This window comes from Vidua macroura, chromosome 14 (genome assembly GCF_024509145.1).
Source record: "Vidua macroura isolate BioBank_ID:100142 chromosome 14, ASM2450914v1, whole genome shotgun sequence".
Taxonomy (NCBI): domain Eukaryota; kingdom Metazoa; phylum Chordata; class Aves; order Passeriformes; family Viduidae; genus Vidua; species Vidua macroura.
The window spans coordinates 14,716,670-14,739,608 of record NC_071584.1 but is presented as its reverse complement, the minus strand read 5'-3'; the positions used below and the strand labels follow the sequence as shown (position 1 = coordinate 14,739,608).

Here is a 22,939-nt window from a genome sequence, read left to right as displayed (position 1 = left end):
CTTGTTGAAGCTTTATGTCAGTCCTGACCTTCCATTTCTTAGCATCCACCCAGCAAATTTAGCTAATTCCTCATTGAAAGCATTAACAAAAACACTTTGGAAAATAGAACTTTTAGCTTAGAACTCCTTCCTATAGTCCTGAAGACTGACGTTTGAAGAATGCTGATTCAGAGAAAACCAAAAAAGATTTAGGTACTTGAATGGCTTGTTTGCCTTGAACACTGCCTCCCTTGTTTCCCAGCACACTGAAATGACTCCTGTATTGAAGTGTCAGCAGTATACACTTTATCTTAGCAGGGAATCTGAGACTAGATAACTGCAGAAAACTCTTGCCCAGCTTTTTGCTGTTTGTAATGTGAATCAGTGCATGTGTGTGTAGCAGGAGATGAAAGGGTCACAGTGTGCCCTGCAGTCCTGGGTCTTGGGCTCCCAGCTTGTGAGGAGAGATGTCTTTCTGAGCTGTATGTTTGTTTCTCAACATAAAAGCAAAGACCCACAACAACAGGAATTATTGTGTTGTCCTAATATGGGAACAGGGTAGTATTATGATGCATATAAAATTCAGAAATATTTTGGGCACCCTATGTGTGGATGCTGCCTGTGCATTGTTGGTGTGATTATCTGGTCTCTTGGTTCATTTCTTCTGTCTGGCCATGGAAAATACTCTGTGCATTCTAGCTTTGTGTCACAGGACCTGAGGCTTCCTGTTGAACTGCTGTTGAACACAGCTGTTCCTTGGTGGAGGCTGCAGAGAATGGTGATAAACCTATTTTGAACTCAAATGCAGGAACTGTAGGGTCTTCCCATTTTGTCACTCAGTACCTTAAATATTACCATATTTTGTTCTAAAAACCAAAAAATATCCAACATAAAAATTCTACTTTTTCATTTTTAATGTACTGCTTCCTTACAGAGACGTCACCATTATGTTGATAAGAAAAATGTATGCTTAATATAGGGAATATACATATCCAGATATTCCTGTCTAGACAGTAAAGCCTAGTGGCAGGCAAAGTTCTAATTCCACTTCCAGCCTGGGGACAGAATTAAAGATGAGTCTCTTGTCTGTTCTCACCTCTGCAAGCTCATCTTCCTGTACATTTTCACTTCAGGTGGTAAGAATTCTACTTGGATAGTCTTTTGCTTGTAAGTTGCATTACAATATCAATGAATGGCTAAGTTTGATTTTAATTTTTTCTTAAAAATATTCTTACAGCTGCCAAAGAGACACAAATCCTTGAAAAGGAGAGAAAAGCAAAACTCCAGTATGAAAAACAGTTAGAAGAAAGGCAGAGAAAGCTAAAAGAAATGAAGCAAAAAGAGGAACAACGGAGGGCAGCAGTAGAAGAGAAGAGGAAACAAAAAATAGAGGAGGAAAAGGTAACACACATCAAAGTTCCATAGATTAAAATATCTACGTGGTTTTCCTACATTACCATGCTCTGAAGTGTTGTGAAAGAGAAACTCAGGGAAATGATGAATGTGTTAGAACATAAAAGTATTTTCCATATCTACAGTGGGCTATGTAGGCACATGTTCACCTTCCCCATAGAGCTTTAGCTATAGCTGAGGCATTCAGCACTTCAGGAGCTGTGGCTGTTTCACCACTGGCTATTTTTCACATGACCAAAGCTCCCACCCCATATTTCTAGATTTCCAAATGCCTTCAGAGCACTTCTAGAGTCTATCTGTAAATCAGAATGGGTGACAGGTCTTAGACTTCTCTTATTTCTGTCTTGCTTCCTTCTCAAGCCCTGCTGTGGCCTGAGACTCACATTCTCTTAATTCTTCTAAACCAGAATTCATTCCTGTATGATGAAAGGTGGTGATGTTATCTGTGTATTTGTCATTTGCTGCTTTGAACTGTGTAGTGACTGTTGTCACTGGCCTTTGCTCTGACTGCACATGGACAGGCAGAGCAGTGTTTGAGTTTGGGACTCACTCAATGGATAGAAGCTGACAGCAGAAATAAATACATGAAGTTATTTCATCCTTTTGACAAGTAGCTCTGTTAGTGCATATGAAATGTGCAAGTTGTGAAGGGGCTCATTTCCAGGGTGTCAGCATCACCATGTGGAAGCATCATACATCTGTGCTTTCCTAAGCTGGTTGTAAGAACTTGCTTGTGGGTCATTGGTGAGGAGTTTATAAGCCTGGCTGGTTGCTCCTTTGAGTCCAGTGTTCTAGCAATCCATCTTTGCTGCCCTTTTTCACTGGCAGTATTCTACACTGGGGTTTGGTTTTCTGTAAGCAGCTCCTGGGTGTGATCAGATTGATATTCCATTTGAACTTCAATAGTTTACACTGCTGGAGAATAGAAATGTTTGGGTGGGCAGTCCAGTGCAGTGTAATTTCTTTAAGCACCTACTTTATGCAGAAAACATCTCTTCTGCTTCAAAAAGATGATCCATTACATTTTATTACATTTATTCATGCAGTTTTGAGGATAGTAGGTATGTTTTGAGTGGCCACCAGAGTGAATAATCAAGGAAGACAAGGACTAGCAATGAGGTGTTTACCTTGTCTTTTACTCAGTCCCTGGAGATGACCTTCTGCATAGGGTTATACATGCAGAATCTGGAAGGTGGGAAGACAGTGTGGATTTGACCTGTAAAACCTTGTCTTCAATCAGAAAGTGATCTTGACTTTGGTACTCTGGCATGAGGAAAAGATACCAGCACAATACCATCTACAACCATCTATATTTGGTAGATAGAAGTGCATCAAAATAAATATTTTGTATGTATTTGTTATAATTTGTTAACAACATTGTTAACTTTTTCAGCCAGGTCTTGTTTAGTTAATCTTCTAATAAGGTAGGAGCAGTAGCACAGTAGCAAATACTGTGGAAAAGGGAGTGGTTCTAAAAATCTTGAAGGCCACTAGCTGTGGTGAGGATTCAGATATCTGTCTCTCCACAGCTCCTCAGTCATTCTGCACAGCTCTGCAGCTCACTATATTGTGGTCTTGAGCTCATTTCTGTCATTTGTAAAGTGAAGCCTATGTCTTTAACTCTGACTGAAGAATTACTGCACTGCAGATACCTCCATGGGAATACAATCTACAGATTACATAATGTCTGGGTACTTTGGCACCTTAGGTAAACTCTAGTTCAGGTTTCTCTAACAGAGGGGAAACTAAGCTTTATATTTCAAACAAAAACTTTTAGTTTTATCTTTTGTTAGTGAGCAGAATCCTCCGTTCCTTCCAAGTTTACATTGTGTGTTTTGCACGGTGACTTTTTTAGTTTCTGTTGTGAAATGGTGTTGAAAGAAGGTGAAAGTCTGGTGTCCCCAAGTGGGAGAAATGGCTGTATAATGAGCTCCCTTGACATCTTACTGCAGTGTTTCTGCAGAAAATACTGCTTCAAAAGATCACTTGGGATATAGCTGTTCCAGAAGAGAGATGTGTTGTTGACACGTGTGGAAACCTGGCTGGCAAGGAGTCTAGCATGGTTATGGTTCATTTTTATGCACAAGAGCTAAAGCTCCCCTGCAGGCAGTTACTAGTTCTGGAGACAGCAGCAAAAGCTTCTTCCAGCCCCCTTTGTCCTGCCAGCAGTGATTGCTGGGGCCTGAACTTGATTGGTCTTCTTTTGTAGTTTTGCCTTCATGTCTTGCTGTTCCCTGGTTTCATCACATCTCAATCTCTCATAATGTCAGTGTCTGTTAAGACCTGGTCATTGTTTTTACAGTTCTTTGAAATTACAAATAACCTTATACTTGGTATTTTATAATGGAGAATTTTTATCACCTTTTAGAAATAACTTCATCATAGAAATAGTTGCAAGGATAACAGATTACTTTTGCTCAGTTTGGGGTTCACCTCTATTTAGAAAATAAGTAATGCTGTTTACTGAACAGGAAATCTGTTTGGTGGCTATTTTAAGTAAAGAGCAGAATAGATTATCTGTGCTTTAGCTCGACCTAATCATGTTTGCAGTGTTTTGAAGCCATTAATTGCCTCCAACATTCTTTGCATGATCATTTTTGTAACAAAATCCTGGTAAAACAGATTATAAATGATACTGGGGGGGGGGTCTGTATTTTGTTTCCTGGTGTGGCTGTGGTTAACAGTTACAAGCTTCATGGAGATGTTGTTTGGTAGGAGCGCTATGAAGCAGTTCTGCATCGCACCTTGGAACGGAGTCAGCGGCTGGAAACACGACAGAAGAGATGGTCATGGGGGGGGTCTGTAACTCCAGACTCAGAAGGCAAAACAGGTAAGCAGCACTGGTTTTAGTAGGATTGAAATCACAGAATATCCTGTGTGAACAGTGGCAGATGTGGCACTATTCACAGGGACCTGGGCATCCTTTCCTATCTGGGATCTTAAAGCAGGATCTATGCATGGCTCATGGGAAAGTGTCATATCTGTACTTGCCCTGAAATGCTGCTCAGATTTAGAGCTATTTCTGACCTTGGGAAGAGCTGGAGAGAAGCTCCATGGGAAATACAACACATGACAGCACTGCCAGCCCTCAAACATCAGATAAGGGGAATTATGATCTGTAATAGTAAGATAATTCAGAGTCCTTCAAATGCAGTTCATGTAATGGAGTGCTAAGACTGGTGATTAAACCAAAAGTACCCAGTTGTACTCTAATATCACATCTGAAATGCTTTAAACACACCCTTGGAGTTATGGAATGCTGACTGATTATTTGAATGCCCAGTAATGGGTAAGGAAATGCATTTGACAGTCCAAGCTTCTTGGAACATGGATTCTATTCTGGATTAGGTGATGCATTTTAACAGTCTTTAATTTGAACTCAGATAATTTCCTGTTTCACAATTAACTGTTTCTGCTTGTATACATTCTGAAATAAGACCAGCAAATAAAGATTGCAGTAGAAGGTATCTTTTCATGCACTACCTAACCACCTATAAATAACATAAGTTATTGGCCAGGAATAAAATAAATCCAAAAAATGCTTCAGTTCAGCCTATCCTCTGTATTGGTGGAATTGTACTGAGTATGGTACTATCATTTTCTGTCAGCTTGAGTGTGTAATATGTTTTAAAGTGCTTCGATATTAATTGTCATTATGATATGCAGCATCCCCATTTTTTGGTTAACTTGCATTTTTTTGCTATTTGACCTCATGACTTAGCTTACAAACCTTCTTCTTCTACAGAACAGCAGAGCGCAGATGAAGGTGGAACTGGTGGTATAGATTTCTAAAATTTTCTTTTTCTGTTATTTTGTACTTACTACTAACCTTTTAAGCTTGAGTTCTTCTCACACTAAGGAAAAACATCTTCTTTAGATCTTTTCCTGGATCTTGGCCAGCCGTGCAACAAATGTGATCCCTAAGTAGAAAGCAGCCCCCCTCATTTTGGCTATCCCTCCCAGCTAATTCAACTACAGCTTAAGTCATGGCATGCTGAGGGAATTTTCAGGGGAAGGCTATGTTCATTTGGGTTTTTAAAGGGGTCTGGATACAGCAATTTCTGTGGGCAAGTATTTGAATATAAATTAGTTCAGTGGTCTAAGGTTTGGAGGGTTTAAGGGCAGTTTCAGACTGTTTCATTGCTTTGCAAAAATTACATTGTAGGTCTTGGTTTGTTTCCTTCTTGCTTTGGTTTACCAGCAACTGAAGTAACATTTGCAAAATCAAATGATATTTTAGTGAAACTTTGTGAAAGGGAATGGGTCTCTTGAGCAGTTTGATACTTTTTCCATGAAGGGTATTGCAAAATCAGAGCTGTCCCAATTACCTAGAGATAATTCTATACTTGAAATGTGTTTTCACTGGATTTCTGGCACTTTCTAGTGCACAGACTGGGCCATTCATAGAAATGCTCTGGATCACTGATAAATAATGTTTAATAAGCAAAATTATTTCCTGTAGCTAGATGGAGGTGAAAACTCTCAGCTGAGACCCAGCTGAATCTGAATCCTGGCAGTCTGTGCATGCCCACAGCGTTACTAATGCAGTGCAGCTGTCTGTGACACAGACAAGTGAGACTTGAAAATGCAGTGAAGGTCTGACTGAGTATGGTTAACTACTCTGGCAACACAGCAGAAACGTGTATTTTAGTTAACTTTTCTCTTCCCTTGCCCTGCACATCATGAGCCCTTAATTTTCACCAAAATCAGGCAGTTTGGCTGGGTTGGTTTATCTGCTTTACATGTGTTCTTTGAATAAATATATAAATTCATTCACTGTATCTCACACTACCAAATATCATTTAACCTTGAAACTGGGAAACCACATTTGCCTTACATGCTTAAGAAACTGGGTTTTATTCTTCTAACAAACACAAAATAATGTTCTTTGCTCTCTCCTGACTTATGTGAGGAAATGAGCCTTGTCTGTCCTTTCCGTTGTTGAGGATCTTCAGTGCTGCTGAAGCACATTTAAGATAAAATATCTTCTAACACAAATGCTTCTGATATAATAATAAGTGCTTAACCTGTGATTTATGCATCATAATGTAACTGTGCAGACAGTTCAGGAGCAGTAGATCAATTTGGATAACTTGGCACCAATCTGGAAAAAAAATTGCTATGGAGATAAACAGGTAATGCAATGTCCTAGTCAAACCCTTGTGCATCCACATTGTTTTAAAATTGTGTTTGATTTTATGTTAGTGTTTCAAACATGAAGCTATAATCTGTGGGGTGGATAATGTGGAACCATGACTGGTTTTACATTTCTTATATTTATTCCTGTTTCAGGGTAGTTATTTTTAATTTTGGGAGCTCATTACTTGTTATTGAAAATCTGCCTAAGCCATGTGGGATACTTAAATGCAGGTGGCTTTCTAAAAAGTCCATTTTGCTTTATATTTGCACATTTTCTGGAAAGACAACAATTACCTTTTTTTTACTTTGAAAAATTACACCATATGAGCTCTTCTCCATTACATCATTGTAGCTGAATAGTGCATCTTCTCTAATTGCATGTTTTGAGCAAATTTCAATGCAATATTATACTTCCACTGTCAAATTCTGTAGCAGATTTGGGATTAAAGTCCCATTTCTTAAAATGAGACCCATTTGGGGAACTGATTTCAAATATTCTTTAAATATTTTAGGACAAAAGGCATTCTTGTCAGTTGTAGTGCTGTGTAAAAAAAAATGCAGAATCAGATATGTCTTCCATGAACAGGGTGTGTCAACAGTAATATTTAGGAACATTGAGTGACAGAGCAGAGGTTTTGGGTGATAGAGTGCTCTGGAAAGTGAAGCCCATGTAATGGAACATTTCCCCAGCCATCAGCAGTTCTGTGGGATGTTGAGTGTGATTCATGAGACCACAGCAGGGATCCTGCTGATGGAGAAATGTAAAAATGGATGAAAGCCCCAGAGTCAAGTGTTACATTAATGGCATTGCTGTCAGTGCTAAGATGAAGCAGGCAGGGAGTGGGTCTGCCAAGAGAAATGGCCAAGCTGAGCAATAAAGCATCCTTGATGACAGTCCTGGTAAAGGGGGTGTTTTAGTGGTGCCTGCTGAACAGAACTAGAGGTTCAGGTGCATCAGGACTGGAAACATGCTATTAGAATAGAAATGGGGCTGCCAGAGCCTCTCCTTGCTAAATAAAGAGCTTCCTTGTCCTAGTAGAAATTTGGAAGGAAGTGAGAGACAGCTGATCTTATTTCATGTGGCCTTATGTTATCCAGCCTCAGGCAATGCTGCAGCACCCTGTCTCAGTGAAACCCTGGGAGGATTGAAAGCTTCTCACTCTGAGTGATTTTCTTAAGATCCCATGTTTTCCAGTTCCTTGCCCAGTTCCAAGTCCTGCTGCATGGCAGACATGTGCTTTCTTCAGCTCTACTGCTGCAGTTTGCTTTCCCCTTTCCATTAGAAAAATAGAGAAGTTGGTGTCACATGGGCTGTGTGCTTCTTGCATTTCAAACCCCTTGGTGGAGGTTTTCTAACATTCCCCCAAAGAAGGTATTTGGGGTACTTTTTCAAATGGTGCTACATAGGCAGGATATTCCTGGTTGTCTTCTAAAGCTTTTTTTTTCCTAGAGAAAGGAGCTTTATAGTTTGCAGAAGCTGTTCTGTGAATCAGGTAGGGAAGAAATTGAGGCCATCTGATCATGCAGATGTATTGATTGAAAAAGCATTGACCTCTGTTCCTGGGTCCCAGTAGGTGATAGACCAAATCTCAGATTTCGTACAAGTGCTGAAGTGCTAAATTGAACCAAGAGAAATTTGTGTGAAGTGTCTCTGTGATGTTTGGAGGCCTTGGACTCAGTTGAGTTCAGGCAGGAGCCAGGATTTCCTTTAAAGAGCAGACACTAGAGGGTAGCCTTCCCCTTCAAAAACACCCGAATACATGAATTATGAGCTTCCTGATTTTCGTATATAAAACCTCTTAAGGCTGTTTAGTTATCCCAGTTCTCGGACTCCATTCATAAAATGCCCCCCCCCTTTTTTTTTTCTTCTTCATTTTTTTATGTTGGGAAAACATCTACTAAGCTCAGATCTTAATTTCTAATCTAGATTCAGTAGATCTCCCTTATCCCATGGGGACTTTGCTCTTGTTCACTGTCCCAAGAGCTTCCCATAGACTGTCCATAGGAATCCTTATATCCTGGCTCTGGCTATAAGGGGCTGTTGTAGCATGCTGGCAAAGGGAAAAGATGTTGCCTCTGTGGTGAGTAGTGCTGCTGTGTCCTTTGGTATTTATGCACTAATGAGTTCAGATTAATCATCTTTGCTGTGCAGTGTGTCAGTAAAATCGATTACTTGTATTAGATTTATAGAATTCCGTGTGTTTGTTGTGCTGGTCTGTGCCACTCTGTGTACGTTAATGTTTTCTGCTTACTGAGTTTCTGTAGCAACAGGTACATGGTTTTCCAAGGCTTTCACACTGTGGAGTAGTGTTCATCCTGAAAGTACATTATTTGAAATTAAAAAGCAGGTATTGATCTGCCTTGTAATAAACTTGCAGTTCTGCCACAAAAGATATGATTTTTATGCGTCTGTATGTATCTGTATACATATACAAAAAAATTAATGCCTCTTGTGGCAGTTTTTTTATGAAAAAATTCAGATTTGATAGGAAACATTAACTTAAGAGTAGCTTTTAGAGAAAAATTGGCAATTTCTAAAATACAGCAACCTTTGTGAAGCAATCAAAAATAGGAATGCTTTCTTGCCTTTCCTTAGGACTTGGTTTTATTCCTCCAAAATAATTTGTTTTGGTTTGGATTTATTAACTAGTGATTAAAAAACTGTTTGACATACCTATGTGGCAAGAATGAAAAAAGAAGTCTTCCAGATTTTGTTGTTATTTTCTGTGTCTTGCCAGTCTGGTAACAACAGACAACCTCAGTAGCTTTTGTCTTTACATGTTAGGGGCACGGGGTTTAAAAGTCCCTTTTTTGCACACATATGCATAAATCCTGGCATGACTCCACTAAACTCTACCTTTTCTGTGCCTGTCCCAGCTGGTGCTAATGGTATCAAGCCTGTTCAAAGGAAAACAAAATTTTGTGTTTGTCATCAGACAAAAGTGGTAATAGCTTTCAGGATGTAATACCTGGAGAGTGAGCTCTCAGCAAGGTGTGAAAGTCTCAGTATGAGGGCGAGTTCTAAAGTTATCACTTCTCTCCACAGCCAGCAAACGCTCGCCCTCCACAGCCAACCTCAAACAGGCAGAGGCTGCTGTGAGCAAATGCCTGTCCTCGTCTGCAGCTCTTCTAAATGCCTCAGATCGAAGTAAGTGGGGGTGTGTGGCTGCTGGGAGCAGGGCACTGTTCAACTGTGCCTGGGGAGGAGACAGGAGGTGGAATGAAAACTCCTCCCTCCTCCCCTGCTGTGTGACTCACTTCATATTTGGATCTCTGATGCATTTCATGCAATTTGTTAATCCAGCCTGACTGTTCAGGGCTTTGACCCAGTTGATGTGATCTCTGTTAGAGGAGAAGAGCGATGGTAAAAACTGCTGGTTTTTTTATTTTTTATTTCTATAATTCTGTTACTAAAGTCAAATCTTGGTAAATGATTCACAGATAATTTCCCATCATCTCTATGGATTTGCATGCCTTAATTCACACACTAAAATTTCAGCAAAATAGATATAGTATGAAAATAAAGTTTGCCTTTTTCTGTTAGACAGCTTCAGTCATTTGATTGCCAATGAGAGGGGGAAAAAATCAATTTTGATAAGGAATTGTCCTAATATACTTGTTAAGATAAATAAAAACTATTTGTAGGAGCACATACTTTGGCTTGTTCTAGCATGAGATTTTGTTATTTGGGATCTTCCCAGAGTTTCATATGAACCTGCCTATATCGCAAATATGGAAGATTTTGCTTTTGCTTGTTTGTTTGTCTCAAATGATGAATAAGCTAAAAGCTGTTTAATACAAAAGCAGATTCAGCTAAGTCTGTGCTGCAGTGCTCTGCCAGTCTGCAGCCTCTGATCAAGCAAACTGAGCTAAAAGAATCCCTGACACAGACACAGCTGAAGGTGGTTTTGCTGGTTCGTGTTGGAAGGTGATGCAGCAGAAAAATTTGTGCTCATCCACTCTGTGCCTGGTAGGGAAATTAGTGACTATATTTATACTGGCAGGGGCTCTGAGTCACTGGAGGCTGCTTGTGATTTTAAATTATATTTATATATTATGTGTCTGCAGGGTTCAGCTCTGGATATGAGTCAGAAGCAGGGCTGTAAAGTACAAATTAAACCTCTTTCAAAGGAAATCACTAATTATCAACTAATTGGGATTGCTTTCAAACTTATTGTCATACCCTGAAATCCTTTGTGAATCCTTAGTCACTTTGGAGAAAATATTCTCAGGTGGCTTGAAATACAACAAATTTAGACAGGACTCCAAGTGATCTATATGATCAGGATGTAGAGGGTGACTTAGAGTGATCCTGTGCTCTCAATCTGACACTTGGGGAGAGCTGTCTGTTTGGTAAAAAGATGGGTAAATTCACAGGATGTTAAATACAGTCCCAAAATGAACGAGATTGCTTCTGTTGTGCATGTGTGCCTGGGAGGGTGAAGGAGCAGAATGTGGAAATGAGAAAATGATGCTTGTCCTGGATCAGTGGAGTATCTCCAGTTACCACTGTGTTAATACTAGGCTCACTCATACTCATAGAGACTGTGAGCAGTTGTCTTTTAAAATTCTCATGTATTTTAAAGGTGTACAAGGATGGCCTCAGTAGGTCAAACAAGAATCTGTTGTGGCTGACATCCTGCTACTGTGATCAGAAACATGCAGAAATAAAAAAAAAGTAATGCTTTATATAAAGTGGTTCTTCCCTGATCCAGTTTTTCTGCTTCTGAAGAATTCAATATTATAAAGCAACTTAATCATTCCTCTCTCTCTTAGGGAAGTGGGGCAGGTGTTGGAGGGGACCTCTGGGCTTTTCAGCATAATTAATCCATGCACTTTCACTTCCAGGTACCACAAAGAGAAGTGCCTCATTAAACAGACTGAGTAACAAAGTCTCTCCACATTCCCAGCAGTCAGCACCCAAAGGTTCACAGGTGGAACAGAAAGGTGCTAGAAACCAGTTTGTTTTGAGAATTGGGAGGCAGTAAATGGAATATTCAAAGATGACTTTAAACCATGTCCCAGTTCCATTATAAATGTTTGCACTCAGGCATTCATGCAGTCTGTGCACTGTGGCATAAATATCATTATGCACATTGCAGTGCCAGATATTGGGTAACTGTCTCCAAACCAGCCTTATTCCTCTGAAATGTGGAAGGGTGGGGGGAAAGTAGACAAATGGTAGCCAAACCATTTAACTCATGAGAAAATAGTGCTTCATAATGATACACTGATGGTTTTAGCTGATTCGTAAAAGCAAAGCATGGGATGGCAATTTAGAAAATCATATCTTGTTAAAAATAATCTTCCTTACGCTTGGTCTCTAGGAGGAACAGAAAAGAAGAGGAGCACATCTTTGAGTAGAATGAGTAGTAAACCCCAATCCTCTCCAGAGCTAGAAAAAGTGAAAAAGGAAGAAAAACCAGGTGGTTGTTTCATAAAACTGAATATTTTTTTAAAAGCCTTTAAAGTTTGGATAGGCTTGATTTCACTAGTTTCCTAGGTTCTTAAATTTCTTTTTAATGGCTTTTTAGTTACCCAGTGTTAAATATAAAATTGTATAAGTTAAAGTTTTACTTCTGGACAGAAAAAGAAATCCTCTAAGGCGGCCTTAGTCTTTATTAAATGGCACTGCAAGTAGATAGCAACATGTGTCTGCTTAAGAAAGCAATCTATTTGAGAGCTGGTAGATTGAAGGGTCAGAAATGGTAAAAATGTCACTGATCTGTTCACTTCTTAGTTAAATCTTACCTTTGCTTTTTTAAGTTCCTTTTCATTATTCAGTTTAGAAGTAACTTCTCTGTTCCTGCTGCTGACGTAAATCATGTGCATGCAGAAGGAAGAAACCTGTTCTCACTTCACTCTCTTTTGGTCTGTGTATTCCCCACTAGGTTACAAATAACCTCTTTCCTGGGAGCTCCTCCTAAACCTGAGGAATAGCACCTTGTCTAACGTGTTTTTCCCTCTGAGTTAACAATTCTGAAACTTTCCTTTTTAGCAGCTGTTGCCAACAGTTGAAATTATTTCTGCTTCAGAATCTTTCCTGTATGAGAGAATGTTGGGTGCTGTCCATGTGAATCTGTGTGTGCAGGCGATGCTTGACCATAACTGCTGGCTTTGACTTGCAAGCCTTCTGTTTATTATGTCAAAACAGCCTTTCCTGCAATCTCGAGAATGTAGCTCTGAAGAGCTCAGTCAAAAAGGTCTCATACTTTGACTGGATTCAGCATTCACCTCTGTTGTACATGTGCCAGTCTGCACATTAAAATGACTTGTACTAAGCAAGGCAAGAACAAGAAGTGCAACATAAGAGATTGCAGTGTTTAACTTTTTTGTGCTTTTAGTTTGGAATTCCCCCTCCATGACTTCAGTATTGTTCTTCCAAAACTATTACCATTTGCAACAATGCTCAGTCTTCCTTTGCTTTGTACTGCTTGTCTTTTCCATGATACGATTTCATGTTGGATCCTTTTTGGTTTGTTCCTGTCGTCCAGCTCGTCGCTCCCAGCTCAGTCCCCTGGACAGTAGCGTAATCAGCCGCCTCCTCGCCCCCACACAGGCCTCCCTAGCTAGGAGTAAAAGTGCTGCTACCTTGTCGGCTGATGGACAGGACCCCTCAGGTAACAGGAGGGCAGCAAAGCCTCAAGATTTTACACACTTGTCTTCAAGCAAGGACTTAGATGGTAGCTGCTAACTGTGCTACACTTCTGTCTGAATCAGACAGTTGTGTGTAATATTACTTACCTGGTGTTTTCTGTGGTCATTAATAGCAAATTCATGTGCTATGTTGCATGTTTACTTTACAAAACCATATAATAATATTGGCTTTTAAACTCCAGTGCTGGTTTACTTGCTCTGCAGAGAACCAGATGCTGGTGTTCATTCTGGGGATTTTGTGTGTGGTTTTTAACTGATAGAGATCTGCATTTGTACCCTCGACTCAATCTGAGACATTCTGGTTAGAGCAGTACTAGGTTATGAAAGGGAAAAAAAAAAAAAAGAACAAACCAAGCAAACCTATAATTTCAAAGTGCAAAACTTAAATTTCTTTAGGGGAAGAAAATCTTGCAGGAACATGACAACAGAGTTACCTTAAGATAAGTACAGGGAACCCTGAGCTGGCTTTGTTCAGCTGGTAGGAGAAGTCAAGGTATAACAGAAGACAGAAACCCTGGCTGACTCGAGCAGTTTGTGTTGGTCCAGACTGACCTGATATGTCCACACCAGGCTCAGTAGAGCAGGAATTTGCATCGTGGGCAAGCCCCCCTAGCTGCATCCCACATGTCCTGGAATTGTTACTGGTTGATTAATAATGACCCAGTAAATGCATCTCTGGAAGCAATGTGGAGTCCTTTCTCTTCTTTTACCTTCAACTTGTGTTCCCAGTTTTGCCTGTTTCTTCTTTAATATGAAATCACATCTTTATTTTTTATCGTACACCATTTCACTTGGTCCTTATCAGTAATGGTGACATTTCCACACTGTTCCCCTTGCCTAATAACCAGTTTTTATTTTTTGGTTTGTAGTCAATAGTCATATTTTTACACACCTGTGTATGTGCTGCTTTTATTTTACCATGAATTCTTCAGTTCATGTCATGTGGGGAAATGCCATCTTTTTTTCTGTTACTGTTAGCATGTAACACTCACTATTGCTGAATTAAAGATACATTTTTTTAAGTTTATTTAGAGGTACTTTTTTATTTCAGTAGAAAAGTACCTGTGCTTTAACACAACCTGTGCACAAACAGAATGCAGGTCTCCTTGCACAAATGCTGCAAATACAAAAATAAAATGTATTTTCCATAAAGTTACAAAAGTAAGTGCTGCATTTGTCACAATTTATTTTAATTATAGAAGAATCCAATATCTAAATTTAGAATATTTTTGCATCTATATGTGTTTATCTGTCTGTGATCATGTTAGTAAAAAAGTAATAAGATAAAATTTCTTCCAGTATCTTATATGTGAAGAGATTGACACTTCAGGTCAGAAAGGTATCATAGTTAAATAGTTAACCTTTTTGTCTTGATAGATTTTTTTTACACCACCTTTGAAAAGAAGGAAGGTTTCCTCCTTGAGTATAGAGGAAACATGCTTGAAATCTGACCCTGTCATGAAGAAATTGTCAGGAAAGATGCTAAGCCATTGAAACGGAAGCATTTGTGATCGAATGCAACTTGACTAAAATTAAAGTAATGCTGCTCTACTGCAAATTTGGTCCATTTTTGGAAAAGCATTTTATTTTTATCTACTCCAGACTGCTGCTTTCAGAGTGTTTATTCTTGGTGCTGTTGCTTCCCAAGTACTAATTGTGTGGTGGTGTCTGTCCGTGACCCGTTGCACTGTGCACTGCCTGCGGTGTTTCCCTGTATGGTTTCTAACACACACAATCTCTCTTTCTCTTTTTCTCCCTCTTCCTTCTCTCCTGTTCTTATGCTGTGCACTTGGTTCTTGTTTTGTCTTGTCAAATTCCTAACTTTTATAGAATCTCACCTCTGTCCTCGTTCAGCTTCAGCCAGTTCCATCAATTCCCCAGTCCCAGCTCCTAAAGTGCCGGTGCGCAGCCGTAGCATCGACAGATTGAAGTCCTCTGTGTCTTCATCTGATGCAAGTTCACCTGATTCAACCCAGGTTTGTTGAAAACCCACAGGAATTAAGTTTCTATTAATCTGGGGGGTTGGAACAGCTCAGGATGGGATCCTGTTTCCCCTCTTTGCTGCTGCTTTCAATAAGCATTAATGAAATGTACAGTAGCATTTGCCTAAAAATAGAGAGTATTAAAAGAAAATTGGAATTTTATGGTACTTGATCTCTCCTGTATCTTGAATCTTGTATCTTGTATCTTGCTGCTTATGGTTCCCAAACTTTAATTTATGTAAAAATTAAACACGGACTAGGTCTGTGTTTTGGAACATAAAGGAAATTCAAAGTGTGTCTTGTTGACCACTTGCTTGTGGAAATAGCAGCTCCTTTGTCTGCAATGTATTCTAGAGAGTCAGCAGTATTGTGTTTTTGTGTATCTTCTAGAAATCAGAGACAGAAAAACCATCCCCAGGTTCTGGCTTGAGGCGCCCTCCCTCACCGTCCGTGTCTGCTCGTAGAAGATCCCCCTCTCCTGCTAATTTGGTGAAGCGTCCTCCATCCCCTTCTGCAGTCAGGTACGTGCCCAGGTTAAACCTCTTCTGCTGTCAGATACGTGTAAACACCTTTTATTCAGCACAAAATGAAGGCTTCTTCCTGTCTCAAGACAGCTGACCTGTTAGAGTTTGGATGACCTGTGCTATGCTGTGTTTGTACAGAAAAGTCTTCTTTTTGGGTCCAATTTCCCTTTCCCAAAGTAGGGATGCAGCTTTTACTTCAACCTTTGTTGTGTAGACAAAAAACACCCTAATCTTCTGTGCAGTCTGTGCACTAAAACCAACAAAAGCCTGCAAACTTTTGATTAAAGTGATCCACCTGTATTAGCATAGGAAGTTTCTTGGATAGGAATCATGAGGTTCGTCCTAGATGTGGAGTAAATGGAGATCTGGGCTAGCAGTCCTGTTTTGATGTTAGCCCCTAAGTAGCAAGGCTGGTTGCCCAAGGTGTCGTGGAATCTTGACTTGAGTTTTATGGGGAAGGCACCAGTAATTTGTGGGTGCAATTATTTTGAAAGTGAGATACGTAATATAAACTAAACAAAGGAGACTGCTGTCCTCAGGCACGTGGTTGAGATTTTCATTGTTCACTCTGAAAAATATTCTTTATTTCAACAGACAGAAGACTCGCCCACCTTCACCTGGTGTGTCTAAACAAAGGCCACCATCTCCTACTCCAGTCTCTAAATCAGCACCCATCCAGCGTCCATCTCTCACACCAAGTGTTATAAACATTACCAAAAAGAAAACTGAAGCAGAGAGCAAACCAAAGGATAAGAGCACAGAAGGAATAGGACAAGATCAAGGTGCTTCCCCAGCCTTGGAGAGGGATGCAGGAGCAGCTAGCACAAAGACCAAAGAAGGTGGGTGTTTCTCAATGTCTGACTCACTCCTGCTCCAGGCCTCTCCAGTGTGTGCTAGGAGTGGGGAAACAACTGGCTCATGAGGCAGAGCCCTGGAGGGTGGGATGTTTTAAGGCAGAAGCTGTTCATTGCTCATTATATAATAGTTTTTCCATGGTGTGACTTTAGGATGTGAATTTTAATGCAGTAATTGGTTTATTTGACTTGGCTATTTAAGTCAGGAGCTTTCAATATTACTACTTGTATTGTAATTTTAAGAAAAGCAGAAATCCTCTTTGCCTTTTGGGCTTCAGCTGCTTTAGCTCAGGGATCTACTAGCTTAAATTTGTAAAGTCAATAGTTAAACTACACAAAGGTCTTTCAGTTCAGTTGGTAGTTCTTAAAACGCTCCTGTAGATACCTTCTTGGAGGACAAAATCAGCTCCTGTTCATCACAGGATAAGAGAGAGTTTTCACAATGCTTGAAGGCTGCCTTGGCCTAAGTTCCAGTGAGTGTGTAATCATTGCTGCCTTGGGAAGAGTGATCAGTTCACAAGACACACTGAGAAGTTATCCTGGTAAATTAAGGAGAGCCATATACCAGATAAGTAATTAGTGTTCTAGTCCTCTTCATTGTGCCACGTGAGCCTGGCCTCTGTCCCTGGGGAAAATGCCAGCTGCCATCTCCAACAGAATCTGGGAGAGCCTTCTGATGAGGTCTGGCAGGCAATACACTGTGCAGAAGGACTTAGGGGACCCTTGACAGGAAAAAGAGGGATCTTTAGAATGTAAGTTAGAGCCAGTGGGCAGTACTGGGGGTGAATCCCTCACACACCAGGTAAGTGGCAACATGTGCTTGCTGCACGTTACTGCATGTGCGGTTCCTGTGTGCTTCCCTGGGCTGTTCCTCTTCTCTGCCACTTCTGAGGCTCCTTCTGATATGGCTTCTGTTGGATATGAGGAAGTGTCATTCACCTGAAGAACTCATGGTAGAGCTCTCTGGGCATGTGTTCCTGTGGAAGGAAGCCTGGCTGTCAGAGGTGGATGTTTGTACGAAGTCGCATATCTGTCTTTGGTGTCCCGTCCTTTGTCTTTGCAGTCAGAACTTCCATCCCTCAGTGTGCTACCATAATATGGATAAATGTCTTGTGTGCCTCAGAGCATCATCACTGTTGATCAATGTCATCAGCTGGCTGAAGCCTCCATAACAATGTGTCCTAGTCCTGTATCTTCCAGTTGTTCTGGAGCAAGAACCCCTGTCCGTGTTCCTTGGATGCCTGATCTGTCTCCTCTCTACACTGACTTCTGAAACTGTATTAACCCAGTTTATCTGTTTTCCTTTTAGCTTATTTCTAATTTCAAAATAATCATCTTTGTAGTGATTCCTACTGGGGCTGGACAAAGCTCTTTTTCTCTGTTTGACACATAGAACAAAAGGAAATAGTGGGCATGTTCTTCAAAATAAGAGATTATTTCATTTCTCTCTTTGAATGTTTTGGTACACTGCAATATTGCTATGTGAGCCAAAATCTTTTTTCTTAAGAAGTTGCTTTCAGTTTTCAAGGCAATTTTCATTTTACAGGTCTGTGTCAGCAGTTCACCCCATGGGTTGGTGCAATTCCCTGTCCCAGACAGCTTCTGAAGTCAGAGCACACCAGTGAATGGCATGTGGCAAATCAGTCTCTAGGTCTTGTAGGTTTAGCCTACTTTCAGCTTTGTGCACTTGTATCTTCATCTCATTTCTTCTCCTTCAAACTGAACTTGTTTGCCTGTTGCTGACAGCAATCAAGTTTTTGTCTTGTTTTTTGTGTCTTCCTACTGCAATATACTCTTCCGCAGTAAAACACTTTTTATTTTTCAGTGACTGGAGCAGTTGTCATTTCTGGCAGCAGCCTCTCGCAGCTTCTCTGAGAATTAAAAGGCTTGTTCAACTTAAAGCATAAGAAGTGCTCCTTCATGAGCTCTCACCTTATGCATGATGATAGGTAATAAACTATCATGGAGCCTCACATTTTGTATCTGGGTATTGAAGGCTTTGAAATATGACTCCTAGATTAATTGTGAATTAATTACTTACCTTGAAATCTGTTGGAATCTTCCCTCCATCCAGATAGTACTACATTTTGCAAGTGTTCAGAGATTGTTTCTCTTGCCTTTTTCTGTCTTTCCCCTTCCCTTACAAAAAGGGAAGTCCTTTGATAAAAAGACTGTTCTTACCAGTAATGACTAGAAGTACAAGGAAAAGGAAGCTGAGTGTAAAAGACTGCCTGAATTTTCTTAAGGTGTGTTATCAATCATGTTGGGAAATCTCATGTCCTGCCGTGTGGAAACAACCTGTACAGGGGTACATGGAGATGAAAACAGTATTGAAATAACCATATGGAAATCATCAATAAAACTGCAGAAGTGAAAAGGCAGTGGAAAGGTCCCCAACCCTTTCTTCTTTTTTCCCCCTGTTCTTTCCATATCTGCAGTGTTCTGAACTGTTGTGACTAATTTTCTTCTGTCAGTACCTGATATTATACTTAAGCTGTCACCATGCTGTAACACTAGAACTTAAGTCTAAAACCTTTAGACTTCTTGCTGTGCATTAGGTTCTTATTTAGGTTCAGTTCTGAGGAGGGGAGATAGGTTAAACCTGACATTAAATGTCAAGCAGATTTGATACAACTGGGAGAGATTACAAACGTGCAACAACAAATGGCCTCTGCTGTGAAAAGTGAGTAGTCTGAACAGAAAGTACACTCATATGACAGAGGAAGAGAGAGACATTTTGACTTCTTCATGGCTGTACACTGGCAACAGTAAATGAAACCTAGTAAATTACAGAATATTGGAAGAATAACATCTGCGTGTCTTGAATAGGCAGATCTGCTAATGGTTTTTGTAAATGCAAAATGGTCTTTCTTGCTCAGGAGGAGGAGGACCTCTTTTGACTGAGTTCAAATTTGGAACAGTCATGGCTGATTTTTGTTAGTACCAACATCACTGCAACTTTTTCCCACATCAGAAGTAATGTGTTGTCTGGGGAGGTGGTGTTTTCTCAGCTTTGGATAAATCTAAATGTTAGAACACTCTCTATGCCTGCACTACATCAGTGCTGAAATGCTTTTCCTAGGACTGCAAGAAGAATTTTTATGCACAAAAGACAGCCATGATTCAGCTGCTGAGAGTTTGCTGTGTGTAATTATACCCTGCAGCTGCAGGTAGTGATTACGTGTCCATGGGGCCTAAGCAGCTTTTCAGGTATTAAAGTTCCTAATGATGACCTTGTGTTTTGAATGATTTGTCTTCAGGTCAGAAGTAAAACAAGTGGTCAAACCCTGATGTCATAGTTCATTAAAATTACCTTGACTTCAAGGCTTTATAAATGTTAAGCAAACACACATGTGCTGATTTGTGAAATATTCAGGAGAAAGGCAGGTCCTCACAAAAATTATGATGCTGCTGCTCTGCTGACATCAAGAGCTGATTCTCTGCATATTCAGATGATGAGCTCTTAAATCACATTCAAACTGAAATATTTCTAGGGAATGGGAATAACTGATAGAAATTAGAGTTCTTTCAGAGCAGCTGGATGGCAGGATGGTTCTGTTTTGACTTTTTTCCTGATGTTAATTTGTAATAGTGCCTCTGATGTTCAGACACCAGAACACCAGGCAGGTCATGAAGAAGCATAAACAGCAGGACCTGCAAAGATCTACTCACCTGGTGGTTGAAGCTGTTTTGATCTCCATGTAAATTGGAAATTGATTTGTTGCTGATGTGTAGAAATATGGTATTACTGAAGTCATTAGAATGTGCCTTCATGGCCAGATAAAATGATGATCATTTGCACTCTAAGATACTCCGTAAATATAAAGCCATGAATGTTAATGTTATGAAACAAGAAAAATAAAAGAATGATAATTTCTTCTTTAGGGTCCTGTGCATTCAGGTTTATTAGAAGGAAGTGAAAGGTATTTCCTAAAGTAGCTTTTTTTTTCCCCAGTTTTCTTCTCATTGTTCAAGCATTACAGAAATAAGGGTGTCTTGTCAGAGACATGTTTTTAAATGCTGTAATAATTGGAGAGTATCTTTAAGTGTATCATCTGGAATATGGCTGGATCACTGTTGAAATGAGCTGTTACTCTTTCAGTGTCAGTGAGATATTGTGGCTCTGCCCCTTCAGGGCTCCCCTTTGGCTCTTGCAGGCCTGTTACAGATAAAGGTGCAATCACTGTGTGATAAGCACTGATGGAAAAGGTACTGAATCAGGTGGCCATAAGATCTCATCTCACAGAGATAACATCTTTCATAATTTTAAGTTCCTGGAACTTGCTAACAACAGGTTCTTTTAACCTTTGCAGAATCAGGTAGCAAAACAGTAGCAGGGACCACCACAGCTGAAGAAGCTGCTAAAATCCTGACAGAGAAGCGACGTCTGGCACGGGAGCAAAGAGAGCGTGAAGACCAAGAAAGAATTCAGAGACAAGAAGAGGAAAGGTAACAACTGAGAAGAAGGAAAGGATGCTTTCATTGGTGGGGTATGGTTGGAAAGACACTCCAGCTGTATATGTTTTCTAAGTTTTTATTTAAGTTCCTGCAAATGTTAATACAGTTCCTGAAGCTGAGAGGCACTGGCACCAACCTGGTACAGGTTAGTGTAACATCAGTTTGTATCTCAGTACATATGTAATGCACAGTCCCTGTGAAGTCACTGTTTCTTTTTCCTTCCAGGCACCAATGGGGCTTTTGTTTGTTTCACAACTAGAATGTGCTTTTTGCACCACTTGTGTTTGGTTTGTTTGTATTTGGTTTGAAAGAGTCAAACTCTCCGTATCAAACTTCCCTTTGATCAGCTTAGGCAGTGGTTTGATGGTACATTAAATCTCACTTTAGTGATATGAAATATGGATCAGGAATCTTACAGGCAAGTAATTCAAAGTGGTAAATCAGTGTGCATTTGGCTTACTGCATAGAAGTTGTTAAAATAAATAGCTAAGTTAGTGCTGACTAACTTTATTCTAGGTCAGGGGTCACCTGCCTTCTATAAACAGGGTAGAATGTCAGATTTTGTCTGTTTCCCAGTTGTGGATATGAAGCTGTCAGAAACTTGCATATAATCTGCTCTAGAAATATGTCGTCAGATCTGCCCTGTATGTCTGCAAGAGCTGGCAGTATGCACCTTCAGTGTATCTCTGAATTCAGGTTATAGAAGAAAGAGTCTTTTAGGAAATCCCATTAAATTTATGTTTGACAGTGATTATATTCATGTCATGGTTGCAGCTGGTTTTTATTAAATGGTCATTGCTTAATCCAGCTCTCAATCAAACATATTTGCCTTGTATCCTGTCTTCCTCTGTTATCCTTAAACAAAGAGTTAATTTAAGAGCAAATTAACTCTTTGCTAATTAAGTAAATTGCCTTGACTTAATTAGCAAAGAGCTTTTACTCACAGATAATTTCTTCCAAGTTATTCAAGTTTTTGCTTTGATAAGTCTGGATGGTGGCATTTGTAAATCCACACCAGAAAGTGTCTTTATGCAGTTATTTCTGACTGGACTGCCTTGAACTTTCTTCCTTTCCTACTCTTGTCTCTTGTGCATGCACAATTTATAGAAATAAATACCCAGTAATCTGTACCTTGGAAATTCTAGAATCAGAGAAGAAGAAATGGCCAGGAGAGCAACTGAGGAAAAAGCACGACGGGAGGAGGAGCTCCGGAAGCAGGAGGAGGAAAGGAGAGTGACTTACGGAGAGCAGCAGAGACAAGCTGAAGAGGAGCGGATCCGCCGGGAACAGGAGGAGCAGGAAAAACTCGCAGAGCTTCAGCAGCAGGTCTGTGGCTCCAGCTGTGTGCCTGGAAGAAGCTGCTGCTGTGGTTTCAAGAGGGTTGCCTTTGATTTTTCTTTCACAGAATGGTTTTGACAAATCTCTGTCAGGCATGACGTGAGGCTGAGTTCATCCTGTCTTGAGATGGATTTGAGACTGTCTGTAGGTCTTGCCTTGCCCTGGTCTCTGTGATTTTTTTTTCCCCCCTAGCATTTAATAAATTCAAGTGTGGGCAGAAGCAGCTATTTTGGGATATATTTTTTAGTCATCAGGGATGCTCTTTTGCATATGTAAAATATTTGTACTGAGCCCCCTTAACCAGCAGACTGCTATGAGTTACAAGAAGATGGTCTGTCAGGAAAGTAATCTGGTTTGTTCTGATTCCTCTCAAAGAAAGACTGGTAGTGTTTCCAAGTCTGTTCTTCCTGTTGCTGAATAGTCTTCCACAGCAAGTACCTTTGCAAAGGCATCCTTTGAACTGAAGGGAGCAGCTCTGCAGAAAGCAGGCTTTCCTTCAATTAGATTAATTCTGAAAATTAAAACAGTTTTACATTGAAATTATTTGTGTTCAAAGAGCTGTGAATGGCTTTGCCATGTGTCTGGATATTTCTTT

The 22,939-nt window shown here is 40.1% G+C and overlaps 1 protein-coding gene across 1 annotated transcript in view; it reads left to right on the top strand.

The window, feature by feature from the left end:
- MAP7D3 (MAP7 domain containing 3) overlaps positions 1 to 22,939 on the top strand; it is a 43,544-nt gene that overhangs the window by 14,082 nt on the left and 6,523 nt on the right. The window contains exons 4-15 of the mRNA XM_053990040.1: positions 1,217 to 1,380; positions 4,108 to 4,222; positions 5,138 to 5,170; positions 9,578 to 9,679; positions 11,380 to 11,478; positions 11,859 to 11,957; positions 13,026 to 13,151; positions 15,019 to 15,164; positions 15,561 to 15,691; positions 16,289 to 16,533; positions 20,862 to 20,997; positions 22,152 to 22,332. Of these exons, the coding sequence (XP_053846015.1) occupies positions 1,217 to 1,380; positions 4,108 to 4,222; positions 5,138 to 5,170; positions 9,578 to 9,679; positions 11,380 to 11,478; positions 11,859 to 11,957; positions 13,026 to 13,151; positions 15,019 to 15,164; positions 15,561 to 15,691; positions 16,289 to 16,533; positions 20,862 to 20,997; positions 22,152 to 22,332 (1,577 nt within the window). The remainder of the gene's footprint in view (positions 1 to 1,216; positions 1,381 to 4,107; positions 4,223 to 5,137; positions 5,171 to 9,577; positions 9,680 to 11,379; positions 11,479 to 11,858; positions 11,958 to 13,025; positions 13,152 to 15,018; positions 15,165 to 15,560; positions 15,692 to 16,288; positions 16,534 to 20,861; positions 20,998 to 22,151; positions 22,333 to 22,939) is intronic.